Source organism: Talpa occidentalis, unplaced genomic scaffold (assembly GCF_014898055.3).
Source record: "Talpa occidentalis isolate TD23 unplaced genomic scaffold, MPIMG_talOcc4v2.1 talOcc4.7, whole genome shotgun sequence".
Classification (NCBI taxonomy): domain Eukaryota; kingdom Metazoa; phylum Chordata; class Mammalia; order Eulipotyphla; family Talpidae; genus Talpa; species Talpa occidentalis.
Window position 1 is genome coordinate 23,927,962 of NW_023605083.1, and position 20,861 is coordinate 23,948,822.

The 20,861-nt window shown below is 36.3% G+C and overlaps 1 protein-coding gene across 6 annotated transcripts in view; it reads left to right on the forward strand.

Annotated features, from left to right (window-relative positions):
* The window catches only part of GLIS3 (GLIS family zinc finger 3), a 654,971-nt gene that overhangs the window by 511,671 nt on the left and 122,439 nt on the right, over nucleotides 1-20,861 (forward strand). For all 6 annotated transcript variants that reach the window (XR_008549586.1, XM_054689181.1, XM_054689184.1 and 3 more), the window contains one exon: nucleotides 15,266-15,441. Coding sequence is in view for 5 of the 6 variants with exons in the window: in XM_054689181.1 (XP_054545156.1) it covers nucleotides 15,266-15,441 (176 nt within the window). In the remaining variant the exon portion in view is untranslated. The remainder of the gene's footprint in view (nucleotides 1-15,265; nucleotides 15,442-20,861) is intronic.

The window sequence follows — 20,861 nt, forward strand, 5'->3', positions numbered from 1 at the left end:
AACAAAGCAATAGCTGCTCTTTAAAATGTAAGTTGAATCTTCTTTCTCCTCCTCATATCCCTCTCTTTATAATACTTGGAATTAAGTCCAAATACCTTTTTGTAGTCTAAGTGACCTTCGATGGTCTGGTCTTAGAGTCATCTACCACTGCATTTCCTGTTTAATCTGCAGCCACCCTGGCTTTCTTACAATTCCAGCTCTTCTTGCCTTTGTACTTGCTCTTCCTGAAACCTCAAAGGTGCCTTCACCAGAACTTTACACGACTTATGCCTGAATTTCTGGTGTTTGCTTAAATGTTGCTACTTCATAAAAACTTTTCTTGAAAATAGAACAATTATTGATGAAATTCATATGGAATCACCAAAAACCCCGAATAGCCAAAGCTCTACTGAAAAAAAAAGAAGGAAATGGAGGCATCACACTCCCAGACTTCAAACTATACTACAAAGCTAATCATCAAAACTGCATGGTATTGGAACAAGAACAGACATACAGACCAATGGAATCGAATAGAAAATCCAGAAATAAACCCACAGATTTATGGTCAACTAATCTTTGACAAAGGAGCAAAGACTATGCATTGGAGCAAAGAAAGTTTGTTCAATAAATGGTGCTGGGAAAACTGGGTCGCTACATGCAAAAGAATGAAGCTTGACCACTACCTCACACCATACACAAAAATCAACTCAAAATGGATTAAAGAACTAGACATAAGACCTGAAACCATAAAATACATAGAAGGAAATATAGGCGAAACACTACGGGATTTGCACATCAAAGACATCTTTACAGACACATCACCCAAAGCAGTGATAGTGAAGAGAAAGATAAACAGCTGGGACTACATCAAATTAAAGAGCTTCTGCACAGCAAAAGAGACAATAACAAAAACAAAGAGAAACCCCACCAACTGGGAGAACATTTTTGCACCCAACACTAATGATAAAGGACTGATCACAAAAATCTGCAAAGAGCTGATGAGACTCAGCAACAACAAAGAAAATAATCCAGTCAAAAAATGGGCAGAAGAGCTAAAAAGAAACTTCTCTGAAGAGGAAATGCAAATGGCCAACAGACATATGAAAAAATGTTCAACATCACTTGTAATCAGGGAAATGCAAATCAAAACTACCATGAGATACCATCTCACACCAGTGAGAATGGCACATATTAAAAAAACTAGCAACAACAAATGTTGGCGAGGATGTGGAGAAAAAGGAACTCTTGTGCACTGTTGGTGGGAGTGCAAACTGGTCCAACCACTATGGAGAGCTGTGTGGAGATTTCTGGACCTACTAAACATAGAGCTTCCATATGATCCAGCAATTCCACTCCTAGGTATTTACCCAAAGGACACAGAAACATCAATTCCAAAGAGCACCTGCACTCCTATGTTTATAGCAGCACTGTTTACAATAGCTAAGCTTTGGAAACAACCCAAATGCCCAAAAATAGATGACTGGATCAAGAAGATGTGGTACATATATACCATGGAATATTACTCAGCATTCAAAAAAGATAAACACATGCAATTTGCAGCAACATGGATGGCACTGGAAGGGATCATGCTCAGCGAAATAAGCCAAAAAGAAAAAGAAAAATACCGGATGGTCTCACTCATAGCAGGAATCTAGAAAACTTAAAGAAGGGACCAGGAAAATGAATATAAGAAAGTGAAAATCAAAATCAACAAAAAACTATGAACCAGAGACACTTTTTGGGGGGTGGGGGGCGGGAGGGGAAGGATTGGGTTCAGAATGGGGCGTTTGCAATTGTATGGGGGAATATAAAAATAAAATTTAATATTTAAAAAAAAAAAAAAACTTTTCTTGACTTCTCTGTCTAAAATTCTCTCTCTACCCTCATTCTATTCCCTAACTGTGCTGTTTTTCTTCATAGACTTGCCACTGGAATTACATGGTTTTTAATTACTAATTTGCTAACATTCCATTAGCTCTGACAGCAGAGACTATGTCATGTTTACAACTACCTTGCTCACAAGCCTTTCCTTTTCAGTGCTTAGATGGGGAAACTAAGAAATTGTGTAGAATGAATGAATGTGAACAGAATGGAAGAGAGTAACTATGATTCCTTTATTAATTTGGAGAGAAGATAACAGTAACTCTGAGCAAGTGTTTGTTTCTCTTGTACCTCCACATTCCCCTCTGGCTGGCTTCATGGCAAAGTAAAAAATTCTGCTATGAACATACATGTGGCACTCCACTGAATAGTTTCCCTTGTGGTTTAAATATTTGTTCACATCAGATTGTTTCCCATGCATTTTTTAATTTTGAAATGCACTGGTGCTTCATTTTAGACTAATTACAAGCACATATCATAAACCAGCTATTAGAATGTCTGTAAAAGAAACGATATTTTTAAAGTGCCAATGAAGTTGTTTCACCTCTGAATGCCAAATTAGCCATCTTTATTTTATTCCCACATTCCAAACAAATCCACCTCATCTGAAGCCCAAGATGATGTTTTTTTAGCCCCTTTGGATTTTCAGTCAGGAAAGTGAGTCATGACACTAACAAGAAAGGCTTGAGGTAAAATAGAATTCCTTTTCTTGCAACCTCTACTTTAGTGCATTAGCATGAAGCAACACGGAGTTCAAACTAAACAATTATATTATTCAAGTGTGTCAGCGTGTTCTTTTCATTTGCTTTCTCTGAAACAGCAAATCATATTGAGCCAGAATTTCCAAAGTGAAAGCCCACAAGCCTTTCTAGCCTGAGTCAAGACATTCACGTATTACAAAGTGCCTAGTCTCTGATGCGGAAAAGGCTGTTTGAATGAAAACTTCTGTCTAATGTCTTAATAGTGTGATCTGGAAATCAACTACCTCTTTTCCCCTGCCCAGTGGGGGAATTGGCTGCTAAGAAACTGCCTATGTTTCTGCAAGTGTAGGATTATTTATTATTGTTGAAGGAGACTGTTGAAGTGAACAGACCAAGAGACAAAGTTTTTGGAATTAGTCTTTTAGCTTCCTTTTCTCCTTTCCTTTTTCCTTTTGCTTTTCTGTTTAGTTGCAAGGAGAAAAAAATCTTTCTGTGTTTAATCATCTTCCTCATGGTAAATGATTGGGATGATTCTCTTGAATAAGATATTCTTCCTCAGAAACAGAAACTGTGGTCTCTGGGCAAATAAAATATCTATCTGAAAATTTGCACCAACTGGACAGAGATACCCTTTACATAGACACAAGAATTGACACTAAGTTTAAAGCCAAGCCTGCAGAACTGTAGGTAGTTATTAGTTCTTCAAAAGCAACAACCAGCATTTATTAAATACTTATGTTTGCATATTACTAGATGAGGTGTTGGAGAAACAAAATAGTTGCAAATATTTGAATATTTGATACTTTTTTTCATCTGTAAGAGCCAAGAGACTTTCTCTGTGAATCTTTAAATATATACTTTTTCCTCCAATTCATTTCTCCAGCCAAGTACTTAGTTTTATCTTCAAGAAAAGGCACAGAAAATTCTTTTGCGGTGACTACAATGTAACCTGACATCCTACAGATAAAAAAAAAAAAAAAAAACATAAACAGCACATGTTATTACTGCCCAAACTATCACCCAGCTGTTTTCTTTTCAAATTTATGGATTATATTGACTTTTGAGTTCTCATTTCAAAGGCACCTGGCCATACTTGGCAGAAGCACTCTATTTGAACTTAGTTCTATAGTTCTTCTGGTGTCTTTGAGAGACTCATGCTTGCCATTTGAGACTATAAGAAATCTATAGAAGGGCAATTTTTTTCATCTAACTATGCCTTCCTTTCTCATATTTAGACAAAAACAACACTTTTTCCCCTCTCATTTTTTCATCTGTCATTCTCATTATACTCTCTTCTGAATGTTTTTCTTTCATCTAATACATTCTTTTGCAAAACAGACTGAATGCTACCTAACACCATGCTGAAGAGAAAGATTCTTCCCTTTGCCACAGGACCATGAGTTAATCCCCTTGCTTTGACCTACTCAGAGCTGCCCCAGGGATGATATCATTGCAATTTTTTTTTCTTACCAGAAGTTTTGACATCAAATGTCTAAGACCATTTTGGATGAATTTTCTTCTGGTTCGCGCTCTTTTGTAAAGAGGATTTGGCAAAATCAGACTTTTCTTCCTCTCTCCCCATCACGTCAGATTCTGAAATAGACAAACAACTGAGTCACAGCCAATTCTACAGTGAAGATATTCCAAAAAACTCCGACTCTTGGTTAAATGTGTTCTGCATAATTCATTTCTCTAACATTCTTTGGATGTGCTCTCCTCCTCCCTTTTCTTTTCCACAACAGGGGGATATTGTGGTGTCCTGGGCCCTATGTCTATATACTAGTAAAAAAAAAAAAATCACACTTTTCCTCTTTGGGCATTGGTTACTGGTTTTCTTCAGTTACAACTGATGCCTTGTATCCAAGTGGAGTAACTTTTCTTCCACAATATATGAGTTTTCTTTTAAAAGCTTTGGTGATCATTCTACTTACTGCCAACTTCACAGCCTTCATATTGTCATGCTTTGTGGAGACTCAGACAATCATTTTGAGTCTTAATCTTGTGCACCCTGATAAATTATTTGCAGTTAGTATTGACCCAGGATCTCATAAGGAGAAAGGGACACTAAGCCCTTCTAAGAGCTGGATTCAATGCATTGACTAGTTTGGAACAGAATCCTCAATGGACATACAGCTCCTGGACTACTTTGGCCTGGCCCAGATGGACAGTGTTGCAATTACCCACACTTCCCATCAGCCATTCCTTCGTTGCTGAAAGCTGGTCTTGATTGTCTCAGAAACAGAATTCAATTTGCAGTTCCCCCAGTAACGTGCTGTGATTCATTTGGGGACAAATCTGGATTGAACTGAGTCCAAGTGTCTCTTTTGTGAGACAGAAGGGAAGTATAAGTAGATACTATAGTCACCCAGATGAGTCAGCCAGGAATTCATGAAGTGATTCATAAATCGTTATAAAGACCACTAAATTATACTAAAATGGAGTGCTGTCTGGCTATACAAAGTGGGGTATTATCATTGGGGGGTTTTTTTAGATGTTAAATCAGATGTGAAATCCTTAAAACTGTGCTTTTCTTTTTAGGTTTTGAAAAGGATTCCTTCCCCCACCCGACCCCCCTGCAGTCAGCCAACTGCTAAAGCCATTTTTCATTGATTAGTTCTTCACAGATGAATTTTAAAACCACTACAGATGATACCCTACAATTCTTTGGGGGAATAAAAAATACCTCCCAAATCCACCGTAGATCAGTTTGTATCCATTATTTCTATTCCCTGGCAGCAAATCAATAATATTTTTTGTGTGAATACAATGAAACAAGCTGTTCTGATGCTTCCTTCCTTCTTTTTAGTCAATCTGTACCCTTGTACAAGACAGAAAAGGCAAAAAATATATATCCAAAGCACATATCAACCAACATTTAATGTAGTTGATCATGGAACTCTTCTTTTAAAATTGTTAACCCCAAGTAGTACTAAAATGCTCAGTTCCACATTACTTGCTGTAACAACTTGCATATACAGCACAAATAAAGAAAAAAAAGTAGAACATATTTATAAATGTGTTTCAGTTGCTATACAGTCCATTAGTAAATTTTGTTTGAAGAAATAAAATTGCGTGTTGATATAGAAATACTTTGGATTTATAGATCTGGGAAAGAGCCCAACCCAAAAGGAGTTACCCAATTTAAAACACTAGAGGTTGAATATGAAGAACCCTAGATAGAATGGAGCAAAGTGGGCAACACTTACAATATTTGGCTTCTTAAAGGCAATGAGTGGATTGTAATATACCCAACCCACCAGCTAATGACAAGGATTAAAATCTCAGAGTCCCACCAGAGTCCTCTTCCATTACTGCCTCAACCCACCCTTGCTTTGCATCTTCACTAGAGCTCTCCAGATAAAGTCTTATCTGGACTTTGGGTAAATCATGTTACCTCTCTTGAGTCTCATTTTCCTCACCTCAATTTAAGTAGTAATCCATTGTTCTTCAGTAGAAGGGTATCCTGTATAAATTAGTGAGCTCGGGATACTTTGTGGGGAAAACCAGTACCAAGAAATGAGATTCTTACTCAAAACCATGACTCACTGCTCTTGGAACTGGAAAATTAGTCAGATGAATTAAAAAAAAAAACTTTTTGAACTTTAGTTTCCATATCTAAGTAGTCAGGGAGAAAAGGGTCTAAGGTTTTATATTTTAAGAAGTCCATAGATATTCTAGTACAGTGCTGGCACCATAATCTTAAATAGCTTTCTAGCATTGAATAAATATTGATGTCAGGGATACCATAAATGTATGTTGTATTTAGAGAAGCCATTCCATAAGCATGAGTTGATCATCAGAAAGGTGTCAGGAATTCCTTTTCTGAAGTACTTTAATATCTCTAACTTTCCAACTTAAAATTGATAGAATCCACCCTCAACCCTCACCTTTCATTCTTTACTTTTCTCCACAGTTTTCCTCAAACCAATATATAGTTTCTAGTTAATTATTTTGCAAATTTTTTTTTTTTATTGAGGCAACATTGGTTTGCAAAGCAATGTATTACTTAGAGGTGTAGGTTCACACCATTCAGGTGCATGTTATCTCACCACACTAAACACTAGGGTACCCAGAGTCCATTGTGCCCCTCCCGACCCCCTCCAGAAATCTTGATTCTATAGACTGATTTCTAGGATTTGTTATTGGTTTGGTTGTATCTAACCCTTTGTTTTGTTTCTCTATATTCTAAGTGACATTACCTGGTATTTGTCTGTCTCTTTCTGACTTATTTCTCTTAGATTAATAATCCACCTCCAGTTATATCCATGTTGTCACAAATGGCAAGAGTTTCTTTTTTATGGCTCAATAGTATTCTGTTGAGTATATATACCACATCTTCCTAATCCATTCATACATCTTTGAGCACTTAAGTTGTTTCCATGACTTGGCTATTGTAAATAGGCAATAAACATAGGTATGCAAACATCCCTATGAACTGGTGTTCTTGCATTCTTTGAGTTTATTTCCTGCCTCTGAAACATAAGTTCCACATGTGTTGTGTCGCACTATCCGTAGTACTGAGATCAGTGTCACACTCTTAGTGTTCAAGAAATATCTCTTGAATGAATAAATATGTTATCTCAGACTTTTTAATCCCTGGTAAAAGTCAAGATTATCTTTATTTCACACTTGCAGTTGAAACTGAGAGAGGTCAGAGGATTTATTTGATTACCCAGCTACTAAGGGAGAAAGCCAGAATCTACTGAAGCAGGTTTGACTTCTATTCTGTCTTCTAGAACATCCATCCGCTTCTCCTATCAGTTGCCATTTCTCTGAACAAGAGCCTTATTTGTTTCCCCTTTGAGACCTACTTGTCTTATGAAGCAGTTGAGTTCTGCTTTACAGGAAAGATGACCTCTTTGCTTTTGGCCCACCTTACTGCCAAAAGTAAGATTGGGAAGCTAAGTATTAACAGAGGATGGGAGCAGGGCACAGAAGGGAAGCAGCCAAGTAAATACTCCAAATAATCAGACATTTTCTAAATATTTGCAGAAACTTAAAAAGAAAATTTCAGATCTTTATGAGACTTTTAAATCTTGCTTCCCTTCCATCCTTTTTTTTTTTTTTTTTTTCTTTTTTTGGCAAACCAGTGAGAGCCATTGCTCATGCTAAGGTTATATAAACTCCTCCACTGAATGAATGGAAATGGTTGACTCAATTCTCTGGTTTTCATTTGTGTGATGTTTCTGGTAAGCAGTGATTCTCTTTTTAATTTGACTCTGTTGTGTGCATCTTTGCATAGCAATCTTCTGTTGTTTCAAAAATATATAAAAGGCCAACGAAGAGACTGGAAAACTCTGTTGAATGAAATCTGTGAAGTGTCAACCTCAGATCAGCAGCTGGAGGGAAAAGGTTGGACCCAGAAAGATTTCAGAAGTTCTCTTTTCTGGCTTTTGGTCATTGCAGTAACACAGAATGAGTTAAGAGTAAAATAATCTTGTCCTGATGTAATAGGGGAATGCGATAGTCTGAGGAGAAAAGTTGTAAATCACTGCGAATTATGCTTAGTTTCAAAATGATTTAAGCATCAAAAGCATTTTAAATTCATTTTCTATGGATAAAAAATCTTTTTAACTTTCTTGGATGAATATTCAGACTGTTCATTTTGATGTGTGTGTTAAAGAAACAGGGTTGGAAAATAGGTGAAGACACTAAGAAAATAGGATTCTGAGCCTCCCCATCCCACTTTCAAATGCTATAAGGACATGTTATGTTTTATTTAGTGAACTAATGTGTTACTATGCATGGTTTTTGGTTTTTTGCTTGCTTCTGGAGTAAATGACCATAAACTACTCAAGTTTATTTAGGCTTCTTAAATAATGTTTCTTGCATTTGTCTTGTTTGTGACAAACAAGTTGTCAATGATTGTTTTGGAGCTCTCCCAGGGCCTTGCCTCCGAGGAATCTCTGCTACCTTATACACTCCTCTCTTGCCCTCTCCCCTGATTTTTAACTTGCTATTTTCTATTCTGCTAGGAACTGGTTAGCAAGCAACCAAATTCATAAAAGTTAAATTTATATTAATAGATTATGAGAGATTATTTAAATAAAATATTAATGTTTTTAAATAGTGAAAGAATTGACTCCATGTACTATAGTTGATAATCACATTTATGCATTCACTTCTCATGCTGGATTTTTTAATGCTTAATTCTTATTTATATTCATGTTCTTAGCAAATGTCTAGATGTTTGAGATCATATTCATAATCACTGCATCATTTCTCTTTACATGTAAGAGTCCTTTTTCACTAAATCACTTAGAATAGTTTGCTTTTAAGCTTTTGTTTATACTCTATAGGATGATATACAATATTTTGAAATGACTTTAACTTCATACCATATAATCTCACTTATTTGAATAACATGGGAAAAAAATCAATCTGCTTTAACAAAAAAGAAATGTAGTGAGTTATTACACATACACACACCTGCCTTGGGTCTCTGAGATAGGCAATGCTAGAACCTCGGTGTGTATTTTTTTCTTTGCCTAACATCATTATTGCATTGTGTAATATGTGGTAGCCAAGAGACTATAACCAGTGTTTGGAACTTTTGTGAGTGAATAGATAAGAATGATTTATAATTGGCATATAATCTCTATGAAGATAAATAATCCATTATATAGAATTTGCAATCTAAATGACTTCTAGACTGCTCAAATGAATTCAGTTGTTGCATAGTCCCATTTTTGATAGCTAAAACCATTATTTACCCTATAGCCATATCATCCCAAATTACTATTTTATACTGCTGATGGTGTTTTACTCCTTCATCTTTCCCATCAACCTAGTCTATTCTTTGATAATGAAACCCATGTTTATGAGTCAAACTTGCTGTGCTGTGTGTGTGGAGGGTTGTTATGAAACAAAATTGTTTTGATCCATGAAGCATATGATATCAGGATCATACTTCTAAATACTGTGACTTGCCCCATCTGTCCTCAATAGAAATGAAAGGTACCAGAAGTACAAGAAGACCAGAAAACTAGTTATAGCATGTTACATCTCATTTGTACCCAAATAAGGAGATAAAATGAGAAAGCCAATCAAAGGAACTTGTTTCTTTGCCCCCCCAAAATAAAATAAAATTTAAATGTCAATGTTGACAGTTTAGCAGATATATAGTTGCCCTGCAATTCAGTTCCTTCCTTTGTCTTTCCCTACCTCCTTAGGGGATCTCCTGCCCATAGGATTTTGGTGTTGGGTGGTAGTGTGGACTCCTTCCTGTCCTAATGTCTGTGATCCTACAGTTCTTATCCCTCTCCAACAACCTTAGTGCATCTTACAAGACACATTAAGAACTTATTCCCCCAAGAAAATAGACTCCATATGAAGAATCCTGGCATACACGTTTTTATTGGATATTCTCTGGGTAGTGCCAGGATTCCTTTGCTGAGTTTTCTCTCAAGGCCATTCAGCACATCTTTTCAGGATAATTCCAATTAAGATGATCTTCTTGGAAAATTTATATTTACCCATCCCAGGACACTCAGTTGTTATTCTTTTTCAATGGAGTGAAGATGTAAATTATTGATTAGCCATTTAAACCCAACTAGTGTGCTTAAGCTTCCTCTGACTCCTCTTCTTTAGGGGTTAACTAGTCCAAATCCTTCTTTCTTGGTCCCTACATTGCCTTCCTACATAGGCTCTTCATACCTCAGCAAGAGTAATACATGAAGAGTGGAATTTCATCCCAGAATTTCTTACTATTGCAGTACAAATGTGAAAGTTCTGCCTTACTAAATAATCTGGTTTATAATGTTTCAAATTTCTTTATAAATTTGACTGGTTCATCCTCCCTTTGTAGCATTTGTAGCACTACACAAAAGCCCAACAAAGTGAAGTTACTTGCTCCTGTGAAGTAAATAATGTAAACAGATGGTGACTTCTACATGTTAGTGTAAAACAAAGCCTGTCTTTCTTCACAGTGTAGAAAACAGCTGATTGAAAGTTGTCGACTTTCTGGGCTTTTTTGGGGGGGAGGGGAGACTAAACAGTTCATTGCTAATATGGTTTCCCCCTCTCCCAAACTATTTAACTTTTTTTTAACACATTGCCTGCTTTTTCTCTACCACACTTGTATTAGTCCCTTTTGACTGGCAAATCAAGTGTTATTTATGGACATTGACACATTTCCACACTGTTTTTACAAGTATACCTTCCTTCAATGATAGAAAGTATAAATTCCATCTTAAATTAGTGAGGTGGGTTTAAGATGGAGTAGAAAGATCTTGAACTCACCTCCTCCCACAGATATAACATATCTAAAACTACATATGGAGCAATTCTCTTAGAAATAGAAATAAAAACTAAAGGAACAGCATCTGTCCACAGCAAAGAGTAAAAGCCACCCAACTGAGAAGAGTAGGAGAAATGAGACATGGTCTCATGGGGTAGATCCTCCACACACTTCAACCCAAGTTGGGAGGAATATCATAAACATGGAGCTGCTCTCAGGGTATCAGAGGGCTTTTGCCTCTAACCCTAGCTATGGACAACAAAGGAACATACCTTAATAAGAACAATAAATCTGTGGGGAACAGAGATTCTGTTCTTAAAGACTGAATGCAAACCCATTGGTGCCAGAACCAAGGGCAAAATTAGTTTGAAAGGTGCCTAGATAATATGTAAACATTCTTAGTTTACTTGATTTAAATGATCAGTGGTGGGCAATCTCTTTAGAAACAGAAAGGCTGGATTATACCATGCTGTGTTTCCCATTTGTTCATCTAGCACAGATATTGGTGGGTGCTATAACTGCAAGATCCCTTTCAATCAATAGGACTGGGGGCCAAGACACCTTGAGCCTGCCTGTGAAACCAGTTCAGTCCAGAGGCTGCAACCCCAGTGACCCAGCCACTACTGGCTGGACTTTATAGTAACATGCAGCATGTTACATTGGATGCCTGTATTGTACATGATTCAGGTGACATGGGGGAACTATATTTCCAAACCCGAAAGACTGAAACAACTGGAAAGGTGACTCTTGCCACACTTAGCAGCTAGACCTATTGAAGGCAAAAAACAGAATGGTCAGATAAGCACAAATGTTGAGAGAAAACCAAAAACTAGAGCAAGGTTAAATAATAAGGTTATTTTAAAACATAAGACCAGTCCTTCAAGACTGTCAGAGATAGCTGTTTGACCTAACAAATAGAGGATCAGACAAAATGAGGAGACAGAGAAATTTGACCCATGTGAAAGATAGAACAATATAAATCTCTGGGGCTGGGGGAGGACACACCTTAATGAAATAAAGATAAGTAGATTACCTGATGAAGATTTAAAAGTAATGGTCATAAGGATGCTCATAGAACTTAGAAAATATTGAATGAACAAAGTAAGAAGTGCAAAAAGAGAAAATATGAGAAAATTTCAAATAGACATCACAGAGTTAAGGAAACCAACACGTGAACTGAAAAATACAATGGATGGACTCAACTGCAGTTAGATGAAACAAAAAATTGAATCAGTAGTCTGGAAGGTAGATTAGTGGAAATCATCCAAACAAAGCTACAAAGCAAATTTTTAAAAGTGAAGATATTTTAATGGGCTATTAAAAGGAATAACATAGTAAAATTGTAGGGACTAAATTACATATAAAGCTAACATGAAAGTTTGAAGGAAAAATAACATAAATATATACCAAAACAATCAATGAGGGATACATAAAATAGACAGAAGAAAAGGAGATCAAAAACATTGACATGAGGCAGGGGAAGGAGAGTAAAATTATAGACTGTTGAGGGACCTCAAAATTAACTTATTAGTTTCCTGGCAGGGGATCCAACTCAGGCCACCACGAAGGGACATTGCAATGGTAGCCCTGAGACTTAACCTCTAGGCCACCAGAGAAGCCCCATATAGGATATTATATGTAAACCTTATGGTAGCCTCAAAACAAAAAATATATAATCAAAACAAAAAAGAGATGCGAAGAGAAACCAAACATAATACAAAATAGAGTCATCAAATTACAAGAAAAGAAAAAAGAACAGGGAGGAACTATAAAAACAGTTGTAAAATAAGTTTTACATACCTATCAATCATCACCTTAAATGTAAATAAACCACTCTCCAATCAGATTACGCATAATGACTGAGTAGATTTTTTTAAAAATTTATAGTTTGCCTATATGATCTTGAGCCACTTTAGATATAAGAACACACATATAAACTGAGAGAAGTGGGCTAGAAAAATATACTCTATGCCAATAGAAATAAATAGAAAACATGCATAACAATACTTATATCAGACAAAATAAACAGTAACACAAGAATGTAATAAAAACAAAAATGGACATTATATAATATAATGAAAAGGTTGGTAATCCAAAAAGAATGTTGCTTGTACCCAACATAGGGTCACCAAATTATATAAAGAAAATATTTAAAAAACTTGAAGAAATTGACAACACAATAATAATAGGGAATTTTAACACCCCATTTTCATCAATGAATACATCATCCATATAGAAAATTAGGAAGGAAACATTGGTCTTTTAATGAAACACTGGGCCACATGGATTTAATGGATATGTATATGTATGTGTGTATATATATATATATATATATATATATATATATAGACCATGCCATCCAAAACTGAGTACACAGTCTTCTCAAGTGCATAGGAAATATTCTCTCAATGGTCCATATGTTGGGTCATATATTTTCAGTACATTTAAGAAGAATGAAATCATATCCACCATCTTTTCTGATAATAATTTCAATGAATCACAAGAAGAACACCAGAAAAATAGATATGTAGAGATTAAACAACATGGCTACTGAACAACTACAATAGGTCCTAGAATAATGATGTTTCATTCAACTTCATGTGCTGTAACATTGATGAGAAAGGAATCCCAACAAATGTTGAATGAAACCATGTCAGTAGAGGATCTGCTTTTGTTATGCATCATTTTGCTTAAAGTTGAATTTTCCCAGAACCTACTAATGAGACTACTCCTGTTTCTGTGTATTATTCAAAAAATATGAAAAAGCTAATTCAAAAAAATATATGCACCTAGATGTTTATTGTAGTATTATTTACAATTACAGCATTAATTACAGGCCGAGATATGGCAACAACTTATGTTTTCTGACCCATTCATTGATAGAAGAGGGGTAAAAATTTTGTGTGTGTATGTATGTTTGTGCGTGTATATGATATATATATATATATACATATGCACAATGAAATACTACTTGGCTTTATATACATGCATACACACACACACACACAAACCAACTATGAAATCTTGCCATTTGGGACATATGGATGGACCTTGAGGGGATTATACTAAGTAAAATAAGTCAGAAAGAGAACACAAACACCATATGATTTAACTCGTATGTGGAAGATTAAGAAATACACCAAATGAACAAACAAAACTAAACAGCACAAACTCTTAGAAACAGAGAACAAATTGGAGATTTCCAGAAGACAAGAGGGTTGGAGGGTGGGTGAAATGAATAAAGAGGTTGAAACGTATGGTCACATTTGAAAAGAAGGCTTTGGGGATCATGGTATAGAGGATACAGATGTTAAATCGGAATGCTATACTCCTGAAATCTATATAATGTTGTAATTCTACATTTCCTTAGTAAACTTTATCAATCTTGCAAGAATTAGATTCTGCCAATTCTCACTTACAATCAGATTATCAATAGGCAGTTACCTATTTTATAACTCAGGTTAGTTGACAATGGCACCTTATTTAAACATGCACATATACCTCTCAGGAACTGCCAGGGGTCTTACTGTGATTGTCATATGTGATGGCAAAAGATGATCCACATTGCTTTCCTTTTATACTCTGGATAATGTTCTTTGTCAAATACAGAACCCATGTAGATAGACTCTGGATTGCAAGCCATATTCAACCTTTGAGGTTTAATTTATTCTTAGCAAAAGAAAATGTGTTGTTTAAAGGGAAGAGAATTAGAGGGGTTTATAATAAAGATTTGTAACATGTCTTGGACCTTAGATATGTCTTATAGAACAAAATGTTTATGAGTTAAATGTAAATTAATCAGAAATGTATGTATTACATTTCCTCTAAAATGCAAATGAAGTTAAAAATTAACACAAAAGGGACCTGGAAAAAAATAAACTTTTTATTTCATCAGACCCACAGTATTTGAAATGCATTTTAAGAAGCTGGACAAATTCAAATTCAGAATAAATTTCTCCTTTGTTGTTCTCTTCTACTGCTTCAACCTCTTAATTGAGAACTCAGTGGCTGTTAATGGGAGAAATAAAGTTTTTTTTTTTTAAAGATTTATTTATTCATGCACACAAGAACTGGGGTACAGGCCAGATGCGCGGGAGGGTGAGAGGATTCACTAGACACAGAGTGGGGAACAGAACAGGCAGACTGACTGAAATACATTGCTGAGGGGAGCAACGGGTGAGACAGGAGAGGTCTGCTGCCCCATGTGGGATTCTCACTGGGATTGAACCCGCAGTGCAGAGGCTGCGGACAGCTTCACAGCACTGTGCTGAACTGCCTGCGCCACCAGGAGAGGCCCGGGAGAAAAAAGTCTTACAGTTTTGGTTTTTGTTGTTTTTTTTTTAAGAGCTTTTTGTCATGTTCTTATATAGCCAGAAAGGAAAATTAGAATTTGACTTTGAAGAGTTTGTCTTTGCTCTTGCTTTTTTTGCATCTCTCATGTTTCCTTTCATAATTGTTTTCTCAGGTTTGCACCTTCTGCTTCCTCTCCTCACCACATAAGCCCCCAGAGAGTGCCACCTCCTTCTTCACTAATGCAGAGAACACAGCCTCCCCATAACCAGCAGCCATCAGGATCACACCTCAAGTCTTATCAGCTAGAAGCAAACTCTTCTTTTCAACCAAATGGAATCCATGTCCATGGTAAGTAAGGAGCTGTCAGTCCCCTAATTTCAAAAAGATGTTACACTGTTGTTTTTTAATCATGTGTCTTAGTTACCAGTTGTGTATTCAGATTTTCTGCTTTATACATCAGGCTATTACTTTTATGACTTTCCTCTAAAATTTCACACTTACTTGGTATGAAATCTTAAAGTATTTCCGTGTTGGCTCTGTAATAATACAACTTATGACACCCCAAAGTAGTCAGCCGAAGGTGATGATCCATTCAATGACTAGTGCTTTTTCATTTGATTCTATTTAATTTTACTTTATTTATTTTCATACATCATTTTTCACTTTTCTACAATATTTGATTTCTCTCCTCAGGTGTAGTGCTTTAACACCACATGAATGGGACCTGACGACAGCATCTTGTTTCCTAAGCAAATAGCAGTCCTTTGCCCATGCATGCCTTTCCTCTCATAGGTCTTTTTCTCCATCCTCTTAAGTAGATTTTCTCTATTCTTCAAGGCATTCTCCATTCTTCATCCATTCTTCTAGATGAAATGACAATCTTCTCTGAAGCCTTTCCTGATCTCTTAGCTTAGTTTAAATCTCTCCTAGCTCTAACTTTTGATGTATATCACTTTCTGATAGTAACTATGTTTACTATATATTATAATTTGCATCTCTGTGAGTAAAACTTGTCTGAATATTAATTTGTAAACTTCTCTCTGAGGTCAGAATTTTCTGATTCCTTCCTTATTATTTCTCTCAGAGAACTTAACACAGTTCTCCACATGTTGTAAAGACGCATGGGTACTGGATAGAGTCATGCAAGAAGAAAAGAGGGATAGGAAGGCAAGAAAAATCACAGTTATTTTCAAAATGTGCAGGACTTGTATTTAACTCACAGCATGCATGGAAAAGTAATTCATATTTACTGTATTTTCTTTATTTAAATCTATTTTTCTGACTCAGGCAAATCATATGTATTTATATTTATATATATATAACATCTATCTATCCGTTATCTGTCTATCTAACATATATAAATATATTATGTAAATAAATATCAACTTTAAATTTTTTTGTTTTATATATTTTTACATCATTTTTCATTTTTGCACAATATATGCATTTTCATCTTGGTTATAGTCCCAATATAATTCCCGACCCCTTGTTTTGATCCTACTCCCTCCCCAGCCCCCCACTCCCATAGTGTGTGTCTGGTTTATAGTTACTTGTTGATTTTGATTTTTACTTTATTATAATTGGTCATTTTCCTGGTCCCTAATTTAGGTTTTTTTTAATTCCTGCTATGAGTGAGACCATCCGGTATTTTTCTTTTTCTTTCTGGCTTATTTCTCTGAGCATGATCCCTTCCAGCTCCATCCATATTGCTGCAAATTGCATGAGTTTGTCTTTTTTGATTGCTGAGTAATATTCCATTGTATATGTATATGCACCACATCTTCTTGTTCCAGTCATCTATTTTTGGGCATTTGGGTTGTTTCCATAGCTTAGCTATTGTAAATAGTGCTGCTATAAACATAGAGGTGCAGGTGCCCTTTTGAATTAATGTTTCTGTGTTCTTTGGGTAAATACCTAGGAGTGGAGTTGCTGGATCATATGGAAGCTCCATCTTTAGCAGGTTGAGGAATCTCCACACAGCTCTCCATAGTGGTTGGACCAGTTTGCACTCCCACCAGCAGTGCAGGAGAGTTCTCTTTTCTCTACTTCCTCACCAACACTTGTTGTTGCTAGTTTTTTTTAATATATAAACTTTTATTTCCTGGTGACAGTTAAACCTATGTAAGAAGAAGAGATACTGTTCATTTAGACAGTATTTAAGCTTCTTCTGAAAACAGGATTTTCCTTCATCTGCTTCTTATTAATTTCTAAATTTGCTCTAGTTATTACTGGAAATCAGTAGTTGATGTCCTAATCAAATCTAAATGGGTATTCAAATTAAGTGTAAACAATTTCCCAAGATGATAGATTCAAGCAGTGCTACAGAGCTAGGCTGAGTAGGAACCTGGACAGGTAAAGAGTAGGTAGGCAATATGAAGATTGTGGCAGTTTTTGCCTGATTTCCCCCTAAAAAATCCCAGGACCACTGGCTCAAACTCAAGGTTCCATTTGTCACTTTTCCCTGCTCCTGGGATACAACCACATAATCCTCCTATTGTATACAACAAAGCTTACGTTTTCTGCCATTCTTTTATCCTGGTAAATTTTTACCTTTTTCTGTCAGTAAATTTCTTGTCAATTTATTCAACCAAGAAATTTTTCATGAGGGCCTGTTATGTGCAAGATGCATAGTTGGGACCCCTAACCTAGTCAAAGAGCTTGTCTAATATAGGGGAGATCCAGGTCCCTGGTGCTGGGAAGCCACTCACAGGTAGGAGGTAGATGACATGAGTTTGGGCTTTGTGGAAAGTAGAATAGGTCATTGATCTTAAGACACATAATTTTTACCTTCACATATTAGCATCTTTGAAATCTGAACATATCTCAGTTCAGTGACATCATCTAATTGGCAATAATTTTTCCTTCTTATGCTATGTAGACTAATGTAATATTTCGCAGGCAATGGTGTCATAGTTCCAATGAAATGCAGTTATAACATGCTTTGATTATAACTTTGAAACACATTTTAAAAACTCAAAAATTAATCTACATGAAGAAGAAAAATTGGAGGCAAAGTCTCCAAAACATTAACAGTTTTTCTATCATGTGGTCAAATAATGAGTGATTTCTTTTCTTCTTTCTTTCTAAAGAAATTTTCAAAGCGATTTTGGACTTGAACCACTTTTAGTACAAATACCAGTCTACTCAACTGTGTGACTCTGGAAAAATATTAAGCCATGGTTCACATTCATTATATGAGGATGTCTTAACTACTTTCTCTTATCAGTTGTTATAAGTATTCAACAAGAAAGCACCTGGCACAGAGTAGGAGCTATTAATATAATGCTCCTTCCTCTACTCCTTTTCTTTTCTACATTACAGTCTTTGACAATGAGAATAATGTTAGATGCCTAAAAGTGAGTGTAAATACTTAGTGCAACGTAGGCATTTAGTAAATATTTGTCAAAAAGTGGTTGATACTGGGCCTCCCCGGTGGCGCAGCAGTTGAGCGCTGGGTTGCGAAACTGCCTGCAGCCTCTGCAGCGCTGGTTCAATCACCGGCCACTGGGTGAGGGTCCCACATGGTGCGCAGACCTCTCCTGCCGCCCGCTGCTCCCCTCAGCAGTGTACTTAGTCATTCTGCCTGTTCTATTTCCTGCTCTGGCTCTGGTGAATTCTCTCACCCTCCTGCGCCTCTGACTGTACCCAGTGCTTATATAAATAAATAAATAAATCTTAAAAAAAAAAGTGGTTGATACTCTGTCCTTCAACAAAGGAATAATGAGACAAGTGGACACAGAAAATAGGATCTGCCAGCAATTCCACTCCTAGGCATTTACCCAAAGGACACAGAAACATCAATTCCAAAGAGCACCTGCACCCCTATGTTTATAGCAGCACTATTTACAATAACTAAGCTTTGGAAACAACCCAAATGCCCAAAAATAGATGACTGGATCAAGAAGATGTGGTACATATACACCATGGGATATTACTCAGCATTCAAAAAAGATAAACACATGCAATTTGCAGCAACATGGATGGAGCTGGAAGGGATCATGCTCAGTGAAATAAGCCAGAAAGAAAAAGAAAAATGCCGGATGGTCTCACTCATAGCAGGAATCTAGAAAACTTAAATAAGGGACCAGGAAAATTAATAACTATAAGAAAGAAAATCTCAAAATCAACAAACAACTATGAACCAGAGACACTCGATGGGGGGTAGGGGGTGGGGAAAGGAGGGCTTGGGGTCAAAATAAGGGGGTTGTAATTGTGTGGGGATTATAAAAATAAAATTTAAATAATAATTTAAAAAAAAGAAATGCAAATGGGTAACTGTGACATCCCTGTGATGGCAACTTTAAGGTGTGCCTAACTGTATAAAAAATAAATCGTTTACAAGCTTAAAAAAAAAGAAAATAGGATCTGCCTTCTCATTTTGCAATACCTCCTGGCAAAAAGACTCTCTTTCTTCCTTCCACTCTCTTAGTTGAATAATGAATATGTTGTTAGCTTAACATTTTTTTAAACTTTCACTTTTTAAGTGTTAAAAATTTCTTTGGCCAATGAAAACCTGCGAACAGCCCAAAAAAATAAATACAAGTAATGAGTCTTTCTAGAAGAGAAAGGGGTATACTTGTGCAAATTAGGAGGTTGTAATTTCTCTCCTGGCAGATGGACAAGTGACTGCTATAATGAACTTACGAGGGGAGTATCCATGACATTAGCCACTGGGTAACTGCTAGGAATCCAGGAACCAGGGCCCCAGATGATGCAGCTTTGCTCCTTCTTCCAAGTGTTTTTCTGAAAATGTTTCTTGGAGCTTTCTAGGCATGAGTATTTCTCCTTGACTACTTCTTAAGATAAGGATCAAGTTGATCTTATATTGTTCAAGTGATACAGTGGGATCCAGTACTGGGAGTGAGAGGAACAGAGACCTTCTAGTGGAGCTGTAATTAGTGGCTGTGCTTTTCAGCTTTTGTTGAGCTAGTTTCCTAGATGGAGTTACACAGCATCTCGGTAATAGGGAACTTCATCCCCCAATAAAACTATATTTTTAAAGCCCCAAGCAATGTCATGGTTGCTAACATGATAGCAGCAGTAAGTATTTGTTTGCTCTTTCAAGGAGTTCATGGTCTTAATGAGCATCATCCTCTCAGTACTCCCTGCAGTAGGTAGAGGTCAGAGAAAAATGTCATTACTGTATTTTTAGAGCTGGCAACTGAGGCATGTAAGAATATAAAATGTCTAGGCATTGCTGCCTTGGCAAAGTACACAGACATCTTAAACAAGAGGTCCATATTGCCAAGCCACATATATCTTTTATCTATGTTTCTAAGTCAAAGGCACACCAAAATAAGTATCTATATTTATACTGTTATGCTAAGAAATAAATATGTATATTTATATATTTATACTGGGAAATGTGCTTGGATGCAGATGTTGTTGTATAACTGAGTCATGAAAAGTTAGTAATCAGAGGGGCTTTGCCTTTTTTAAAAACTGAGGTAACATTGATGGATAATTTTGTATATGATTTAGAAGAATAGGTGCACACCTTCCCAGATCTGTCATCACATCACACCTTTCACCAAAGCACCCATGGTCCTTTACCCTGGACCACTGGGTCCTCTCTTCCCTCCCTTGCTCTACTCCTTCCCTCCCTCCCTCTCTAGTGCCTCAATTCTGCAGTCATATTTCTAGAGTTTGTTTTCATTTGGTTTTGTCAGTTTCTTTGTTTAGTTTTTTATATTCCACGAGAGTGAAATAATCTGGTATTTGTCTTTCTCCTTCTGACTAACACCCTCCACTTTCATCAATGTCAGAAA